This window comes from Alligator sinensis, unplaced genomic scaffold (genome assembly GCF_000455745.1).
Source record: "Alligator sinensis unplaced genomic scaffold, ASM45574v1 scaffold1170_1, whole genome shotgun sequence".
In the NCBI taxonomy this organism is placed as follows: Eukaryota; Metazoa; Chordata; order Crocodylia; family Alligatoridae; genus Alligator; species Alligator sinensis.
In genome coordinates this window covers 380929-390729 of record NW_005842859.1, presented here as the reverse complement: position 1 = coordinate 390729, position 9801 = coordinate 380929, and the positions used below count along the sequence as shown (strand labels likewise).

General features: G+C 45.6%; 1 protein-coding gene across 1 annotated transcript in view; it reads right to left on the bottom strand.

The window, feature by feature from the left end:
• Positions 1-9789, bottom strand: part of BRD8 (bromodomain containing 8) — a gene marked incomplete at its 5' end in the record, with an annotated part of 28029 nt that extends 18240 nt beyond the window's left edge. The window contains 10 exons of the mRNA XM_006035608.3: positions 986-1266; positions 1676-1885; positions 2597-2741; positions 4787-5002; positions 5395-5531; positions 6226-6290; positions 6546-6626; positions 6888-7010; positions 8319-8368; positions 9664-9789. Coding sequence (XP_006035670.2) covers positions 986-1266; positions 1676-1885; positions 2597-2741; positions 4787-5002; positions 5395-5531; positions 6226-6290; positions 6546-6626; positions 6888-7010; positions 8319-8368; positions 9664-9789 — 1434 coding nt within the window. The remainder of the gene's footprint in view (positions 1-985; positions 1267-1675; positions 1886-2596; positions 2742-4786; positions 5003-5394; positions 5532-6225; positions 6291-6545; positions 6627-6887; positions 7011-8318; positions 8369-9663) is intronic.
• Positions 9790-9801: the final 12 nt, after the last annotated feature.

Below are 9801 nucleotides of genomic sequence, written 5' to 3'. Positions count from 1 at the left end.
GGAAAAGAGTAGCCCCTCTGCATGGGGCCACAACTAGGATTGCAGGGAGGGGATTAGCTGGCCATTAGTAAAACAAGGAACTACAGAATTCAATGGTTAGGCCGCAACAGAGGTTTAGCTTGCTATTCAAAAAACATGGACTGGATCACAGGCCAGATCTAACCTCTTCAAGGGCCACAAGTTTCTGTCCCCTGCTCGCAAGAATAATCCGTTGCATCTCATAGACAGAGAACAGGAGTTGGACTAAAGCATCTCTTTTAGAAAGATATCTTATCTCATTTTGAAGACTCCAAGCAACAGGAAGTCCCTTGGCTCCTCTGGCAAGCTGTTCCCATGTTTAATTAACCTCACTGCTAAGAAAGTATACCCTGTTATTGGCTCCCAGATGTATTACCTTGCACTTGACTACATTAAAGCACATTTCCTTGGACCATACAATTTAATCAGGTGATGCATACTATTCTGTAGGTTACTCATCCTCATTTATTATCCCACCAATCTCTGTTCTCCATTACGTTTAATATTTTATATCACTGTATTGTTAAAAATATCACCTAGTTGTTAAAATATCTAACATTAAATATTCATAATAGCATTTTAAATATTTGACTTAAAATATTTAAAAGCTCTGAATTAGAAACAGCTGTTTCTTGGTATCATCCTCTTAACAGCTGAATTTTGAGATCTGTATATGAGCCAGTTTTTAATTCATCTAATGTACCCTGTTGATTCTATAGAAAAATGAGTTCTTTTTAAGCAAAGGTGACATGCTGCTAAGTTAAAATGATTTGGAGAAATCCAATTACAGTATATGTATACAGTTTCCCGTGTCAACCAAAGGCTAAGACAGAAGAAAGAAATAAGCAGCTGAAGATCTGATGAACAAGAAATAACTAAGCCTACTTGTGGGAAGTAACGAACAAGACTGAGTTAATGAGATTTGGAGACAAAAGCAGCTAGCGCCCCAGGCTGCTCCAGCAGTTACCTTGTCCTCAATGATGGCTATAATATCCCCAACAGTCTCAAAGTCCAGCTCTTCCCCAGTGTAGGAGACTGCAATGTCCATCTTCTCAGCCAGATCCAGGTCTTCTTTCCCATCCATGCTGTGATCTTTGGAGGGCCCTGCAGCACTGCCAGCCCCAGATGCCAGGCACTCTTTCTTGATCGAATCAATGATCATGGATATTTCGCTGCTGTCCATAGACACTGTCACTGTGTGGGGATCAGACACTGTCTCCATGGAAACACAGGTCTCTGGCTGGCTCACTGGACAAGGACAAGCATGATACCTCAGAGACCAATCGGGTGAAAGCCCACAAGCATTGGGGTCTACCAGCATGGAAAAGATCAGCCATCCAGCTCAAACAGCCCAAGCCCACCCACAACTCTTTGGCCTAGAAGGTTAAAGGCAAACACAGGGGATTGCACTCACCCCCTACGAGAGGAAACTGGGACTTAGGTTTGCCATCAAGATAAGGCACCAAAACATCAGCTGCCCCACCCAGCATACCCTCTTGCATATCCCATTCTTCAGTGCACCCCAGAAGCTTGCCTCAGCCACTGCCTTGGAGTTTATGCCCATGCTCCCTCACCTCGCCTCCCTGTCTGTCAAGCCCAAGGGACGCTCCACTTAGAAATACTACGTGGCCTATGAGGGTGTAGTTCAGGAACGCACCTGTCGCTACACTTTCTGGAGTTGCAGCTGGTGGCACAACAGATGGTGCTGACAGCGTGGGCATCATGACAATGGTTGCCTGGGACACAGCCTCTACAGGGGGCGGCAGCAGTTTAGCTGGAGGTTCACTGGCAACAGCAGAGAAGGAAGCAAGAGGTGTGGTGAACTGTGCAGGACCAGCCTCTAAAAGCCGGGAAAGTGTAGGAGCACCTAACAGAGAGTACAAGAGGGAAAAGCCATGTGAGGAAGAAGCAAAAGCCACAGAGCTCTACAAAGCATCCACTAGGTTCTTTATACACAGATGGCTCTCCCGTAACCCGGGCACTACAAATCACCTACAGTACCAAGCAGCCACACTGCGAGTCTGCACCAGACATACAACTCCCTGATTGGACAATCTGATCCAGAACCACGTAGGGATTATAGGGATGCCACGTGCTTAACGTAAGAGGTGCGCCACACCTGCAGGTACAAATGTTTTTCCCATGCTCATCCCCCCAGAATCCTGGGACTCAGTCACTGCTTCCAGCATGAATTTATTAACCACTTGGGCCAAACAGAGATTAGACCTTCATGAGAAGAATGAGAACATCCATACTGAAGAATAAAACATGTACAAAGGGCATAAGCCCTCATGCTGCAGAGGGCATGAGAAAAATCACACCTCATCAACAGAGGGAAAAGCAGAAAACCTCCATTAGGGCAAGCTATTTTATAACTAACTGCCCATGGCAGAAATTCTTGCACCTTCCCAGATCCATTAAAGGAGTACAATGAGCATAAAAGACTACGCTTGGTTTTTTTCCAAGCAGGACTCATTGGAACTGTAAGTGCCATTACAATAGACAACCAGATTTAATGACCAAGGCTTCCAGCATTTCCAAATAGAAAGAATGTGAAAGGAGAGTCTCCACAAGTTACCTGAGGCAGCAGGAGATGCAGGGACAGCACCAGATGCCGACTGCATATCCCCACCATGCAGCACTGGAAGGACACTTCCTACCTCCAGGAGGACGCCGGAGCTGTTCACGTGACCAGAAGCCACTGCTATATCACTTTCGCCAACCTGCCAAAGGAGATGTAGATAAAGCTCCTGGAGATATGGCCACACCAGTGATTCACAGGTAGATATGTCTTCATTAACATGTCTACCAACCCGAGTCTGAGAGCTTCGTTTAATGCTTTTTGCCTCAATGCAGTCCCTGCCTGACATCACAGGAAAACCTCACTAAGTCATCTAATCCAGCCCCCTGCTCGAGGCAGGATCGTCCCTAACTAAATCATTCCAGCAAAGTGCCTGCCCAACCTGCTCTTGGAGATTTCAAGAGATGGAGATTTCACAATTTTTCTGGGGAGCCTGTTCCACTGATTGACCATCCTACTAGTCAGAAAGTTCCTCCTCATCTACAACTTAAATTTCCTCTGTTGTAGCCTGAGCCCACTGCTCCTAATCCTGACTCTATGACCAGAGAGAAAAGCCACTCCACCCCATCCTCTCTAGTTACCCTTCAGGTAGATGAGGACTGTTACCAAAGCCTCCTTTCAGACTTCTCTTCTTCAGACTAAATAACCCTAGCTCTTTTAGCCTTTCCTCATAAGTCATGCTTCCCAAGTCTCTAATCATTATTTCTGCTGTTCTTTGCTGGACTCTCCTATCTGTCTACACCCTTCTTGAAGTCTGAGGCCCAAAACTGGACACAATACTCCACATGAAGCCTCATTAGTACTAAATAGTGCAGAAGAATCACTTCCCCTGATTTGAAAGTGACACTCCTGTTAACAGAACCCGCTATTATGAGATGCCTTATGCCTGCACCCAACATGGTGAAGCAATTGCTGAGCTTCATCTGAAATACAGCTGCCATATGACCATTTCCTCTGGAGTAAGACTAAATGCATAAATTGGCTTTGCTTCACTCCGATGCCTTTATCCACACACCAGAACATGATTTCCAGGTGTCAGCATGTTTACACACACAACCTGCCCTGATGGGCAAACCGAAGCGCTGAGAGGAAAAGTCACTTGGTAAGATTGCACAATGAACCACAAAGAGCTAAAAATAGACACAGAATGGCACTGTTAATGCAAGGAAATCCCCATACTTCCCAAACAGCCACAGCCCTAGCCCTGCCACTCTCACATCTTAGTATGGCACTGTACAGGCTCCAAAGCATGAGCTGCCTTTCTGACTGGAGGTGGAACTTGGGAAGCAGTGGGCAAGGCAGTTGCAGCACTAACCTATCTGACAGAGAAGCTGTTCAGACACATCTACGGACACATTTCTTTGGCAGCTAATATTCTCCCAGTTCACCAAAAGCTCCCAGCCTAACTGGCTAAGGTGGACAGTAGTCAGAAATTCCTCAGGATAACATACATTCAACCATAAAAAGTTATGCCAGGGGCCATGGGATATACAGGCCACTAACTGCTGACTCCCGCATTCAGAAGAGGAGTCAAGGTTCTGAAGGGAGTCAACACTCCGTTGGGAGGGAAGGGTCAGTCCATCTAAGACCAGAACTTCCGAGGTTAAACTTCACTAACTTCAGTAGGACTCAAATAGCATTAGCAAAAGTAGTGATTCTAAAAGCTGTCTACTTTAGGGGCATGAGTAATTAGTGTCTAAGTCCAGGAAAATGATGAACCCCTCTGAATCATGATCACATTTTTAAAGTAAGAGGTATTTTGTTTATCTTCCTGATCATAACTTTACTAAAAACTGAAATTCAACATGGAGTTGACATGCAGATAAACTTCAAACCAAAGGAAAATAGCTGCAAAGAAAGTCAAATCTTCACAGGGTCTGCCCAGGGGTCCTGCTCACACCCCCTTCCTAATGCTACCTTACTCACTGGTGGAGTCTGCAACTCCAACTCCTTACAGCTCAAGGGAGCTAATTCATCTTCAGTGTTGCTTGATCACTTCAGCCCTGAATTCCCAGCAGCATGAGAAAAACGGTCCACCTTTGTGGCTTGTAAGGATTAGCATTAGACTTTACTAGATTCTCGTAAGATCTGGGTGGTTTCTAAATATCCTTGCAGAACCCATTTCAGTGCATGTCTGAAGCAGAGATTCATCAGTGTTTTTGTATATGTGAGCTGAGAGCTCCATACCAGCCTGGGGCTTGTGGGCAGGAGACTGCCCTTCTTCAGCAGCTCTGAGAGCAGAGGGGAAGGAGGCGGAGTTGCTTTCTGTCCTAGCATCTTTTTCTGGGGCGAATCATCAGTGACTGGGGTCATGGGGGCATCCAGGGAAGCAGAGCCTGGAGGGGTGTCAGGGATCCCAATGAAGGAGGCAACTGGGGTGCTGGGCAATGTCCCTGGAGTTACCTGAGAAAGAAAAAAACCACACTGTTCAAAGCCAAATCCTTACCATATGGACAATCACACTTAGTTCTTCTCCCATGGCCATTGACCCAGCATACCCCAGGCACCTGCTCCATTCATTCGCTACGTCTCCACCCTTTCATTCCCTGCCCTGCAGGGATACTGCCTCAGTACACAAGACCCTGCCTGCTCCACTGCAGTGAAGTCCTCTGCCCCAGGCACCTGTTCAGCAGACATTCAAGGAAACTTGTACCCTACACATGACAGTGCACACAGGCTACAATATAGCACTAAAGTTGGAAAAACCTGCAAAACAAGCCAAGGGTCCTCCAGAGATGTGCAATGCCTCACATCCCCAGCTGGTTTCCCATGCTCAGCACAGGAAGCATCCTTACCCCAGGGCTGGCCTCTTCCACAGCTGGCTGAGACAAGTCCCCCAGAGCATAGTCCCCTCCTGGGGAGGTTGAACCTGCAGGAGAGCGAACCATCACACCTGTTAACCTTCGTGGCGGGTTCTTAACTGCCTGACGAGCTGGAAAAGAGAACGGAAGGAAAGTGAGACCCCAGGGCTCCAGGCTGGTAAGTTTCAGGGAATTAATTCTGCTTCTGAACACCAAGTTAAGAGGATCTCTATAAAGACGCCTAGTCCTGCTGCTCCTGCACCACAGCAAGGCTGATCCTCCATCCCTACTGAGTAATTGCTAATCCCTACTGAGTAATTGCTAATACCTTGCCTTCAAACCTCTCCACAACCTTCCAGGGCACTGGTTCCATGCTTGAACTGTCCTAAGAGCTATGAAGCAGATTAAATTTGGAGAACTTTTCCCTGTGGGAGATTCAAGCAATAATCTAAATTTTGCCCCCAGTGACTACTAACTCAACCCTGACCCCTCTAACATCTCTTTACAGACTAGTATCTTGCTTCCTTTTTCCTTTCATTCAGAAAGAATAACTCCAACTTTCCACCTTGCCTTGAGACCCATGTGCTAAGACCTTTATTCAGTTCACTCCCTTCTTTAAACTGCCTTCATTTTGTCTCCTTGAAAATTGGCACTGAAAACTGAGTGCTCCCCTCTCTATGACACCCTTGTGCCAAGGAGAAGAGACACCCTTGGTCCTTTTGCCTTCAGATTAGATCTGGAATCAGCTTTAAATTTGTCCCAAATGTTTTTTCTCAGTAGCGGCTCCTGTGTGGGGAGGAACAAGCAAGCGAAGTCCCACCTTACCCTGATAAGCAGCATCAGTAGCCTTCTTCTTCACCTCTGCCTCCTCCTCTTCCATTTTTTTCTTCCTGCACAAAGAAACAGGGTCCATGGTCACACAAATCCACCTGGTGCCACCCCATAAGCAGCAGGTCAAACACCCACAGCCTTGATCTGTCTTTGCTAGCTAAGGTTCAATTAAGGGCATTGCATCCATCCAGCTTAGTTGCTTTTCTTAGGCCTTGCAACAGAGTGGCAAGAGAGAGAAGACTAATTCTCAGAGCCCTTGGGCATGGCTAGCTCATGGGAAAGTGCAATAAAAAAATAGTAAGATAACAACATACATCATAATCTCGTTGCACAGGTCCTCCAGCCTGTTATCCATGTGCCCAGTCTGAATCAGCTCTGCATCTTTCTTCAGTTGCCTACAAATAGACAGAACTACCTCAGCTATTTTACAACTGAGTAACTGCTCCAAAGAGGTAGTTAACCCCATTAGTCTGAAGATAGGCAGAAGGCATGGCAGGGTGGTACCCTGGAAATTAAAAAGAGTCTTTAAGGTGTCACTTGACCCTACACCTTCTGCACAGCCGCTCCAAGCGAGCCTCCTGTTCCCTACAATTTTCCCTGCCAGACCACCTCCTTCAGAGCAGCGAGTGTTACACAGACTTGCAGACAATACCTACCTGTACTTCTCCTGTGTCTCCTTTATCATTTTCTTCAACTCCTCAACTCTTTCTGCTGTCAGTTTCCTCACAATGACATCTTCCACCGTTTCCACCACCTCCCCCTTCTCACCGCGCTTTCTCCTACAGAACAAGGGCCAGAAAACAAACATAGGCACCAATCACAGCAACCTCCCCAGTCCTCCTGAAAACAGCACCAGCTGCCCTGGCATCTGTCACATCTGTATCTTCTCCCCCCTCACCTTTTCCCAGCACTAATACTGGAACTCACATTGCAAAAATCACTTCCTCTTGAAAAGTCTGCCTAGCCAGATTCCTTTCTGATAGCAGTTTAGGTGGTGTGAAAAAACCCATAACAGACAATTCTACACTAACTTTTTCACAGAGCAAATGCCTTTCTCTACTCATACGAAACACGTGTGGTTACTGACCTAGGCCAGGAGTGTTTGCATTCCTGTCAAATTTTTACCCTCGTTAACTCAACTTTGGAAAAAGACTTTTACTATCCATGCCTACGTATAATCCATCTCAGAAGCCCATGTCAGTCATTTATGCACAGCAGAGACATAAATACTACTTTCAAACACTACAAATTTCCTTAGGCATCAATTACCAACACCGGTGCCCAGATTCAGAGCAAGAGATGAACACTATAGCTTCCACTGGTACAAAGCTAGTGTCCAGGAGAAGAATAGGGTTTCATTTGCCCCTCCCTAAACAATCCTCAAATACTGCAGGTACATAAAAAGCAACATAAAATATTGGCTCTCCTGCTCATCATTCTTACTAGCTTCTATTCTCCCAAATTTTCAGTATTCTGAGCTGTAATTTTAAGCACACAATTTTTGGTTTATAAGTTTAATTCGTTCATTTTAAGATTTGCTGTATAAAAAAGAACAAAGCTATTTTAGTATGCAATCTATGTCCTTTTAAAAATAAGCTATTTTTAATAAAGCAGCATTTTTATAGAAATTACCACACACTATGTTGCCTCTCTAGCTTCCTCAAACCAGCAAGCTGAGAGCTGTGCTGGGAACTGCGGCCTAGATGCCTCAATACCTGTAACCCACTGGTTCAGCAATGAGTGCAGGAGTGGTGTGAATGAGCACTCAGGATAGCACAATGACCAGTTCTAGAACCACTTACATTTGAAATGGTCCAGTCCTTTGAGCTAAGTAACAAAACATACAAAAATGAGCAAAACGCTCTAGGTAATATTACCTACCCAGCATCTCCTGTTAGGTTAGGGGGTAATTTCAAACAACAGCCCTACTCTGCTCACTTTCCACACCCCCACAGTGTGACCAGATTTCTCTGCCATGCCTGCGCCTCCTTGCTCAGTAGCAGCAAATGCACTGTCTGATGCACTGATGACACCTCCGCCCCGCCAGAGGTACTGCAGACACCACATGCCTCAGCCTTTGCACTCACTTGGGAGTCTCTGTGGTCTCCAGGAGTTCCGAATACTGAGATGCGCAGTGCTAAGGAGAAACAGAGGGAGTCAGAACACACAGAACGGTCAACGCAGCCAATTCAGTTTATTGGCAAAGCTCTTGGGTTCCCTCCTCTAACAGACAGGTAGCCTTTGAGCATGTTTTCAGAGGGACAGAGCTGCATGAGCTGGAGCTACCTCCATGACCACAAGGGAGCCCAACATAGCAGGGTTTGTTCCCATTCCACACACTGCTCCCACTCGTACTATCCTGTCAGAAAAAACATTTTCAACAAAAATACTAAGTGTCTTAGAGGGAAAATACTGCTACAGTACTAGTATGGGAAGCTGCAGTGACTTCCCAAGCTACTGCGTACCCAATGCATCTATAAGGAGGGTCAGCTAGCAGCATACAGAGTCAGCTCTGTAATGCCAAATAAAAACTAGGAAAGAATAAATTAAATTAAAAAGGTGGCCCCACAAATTAACACGTCCTCCCCTGGTTTTCCAAGATCCTGATCTTTGAACAGTCACACTCCAAAATATCAGTGCTAGTTATAAAACAGGTTGAACGAAACATGATGCTTAAAATTACAAATCTAAACTATGATTTCAAATCAACAACCAAAAATCTTTGATTTAAATAATAAATTATGATCCCATTTTGCATTTATATTGTTTAGCTATTCGCACTGAATGAGCTGAATAAGTGAAATAGAAAAAACACCTCTTTTCATCTGCAGAAGACTTGTGCGACAGTTTGGCTGGTGCTGCAATAGACTCAAGGCCAGGTGCTCAGACAGTGACTTCCACAAATTTAGGGGTGTTGGACATAGCCGCGTTGGTCTAAGGACACTGGGGGTCAAGGCTTGTTGGGTAAATCCAATATCACTCCACCCAGGAAGACCATTGCGGATGCTTCCTCAGCCTGACAAAGGGTGTTTGTGCCCAAAAGCTGGCTTAGAAGAATGTTTCCAACTACTTGAGTTGGTCTAATGAAAGATATCACATTTATCCAAAGAGACTCGTCTTCCACAAATTTAGCAATTTTGCTTTCTTTGAAGTTTGGTAGCATGCGTGTAATGTGTTATCTCTGTCGAATACCCTTTTATCAGATTATATCAAGTTTAGACCATAAAACAATATACTTTGTTTTATTTTCACATATGCTTTCATATAAATTTTAGTTTTAGAGAAAAATGAAGCAAAGCTGTTTGACGTTTAAATTAAAAGTCTTATTTAACATTTTAAGTGGCCGCTTTTCTATCCCTCTACTTGGCCGAAACTGGAGTCCCTTGAGCGAGAGCTCCCCAGCAGCGGGAAGCGCCTCCGCCTCCGCCTTACCTTCTGAGAGAACCAGTCAGGTGGGCGGCCCGGCTCGGCAAAGGGCTTGATGGCCCTGCTGACTGACACCCTGCGGGGGAGAGGAAGCGGGTGAAGCCCTGCCCTCCTGCCCTCGCTCAAGCCACACCGGGCTGCTCC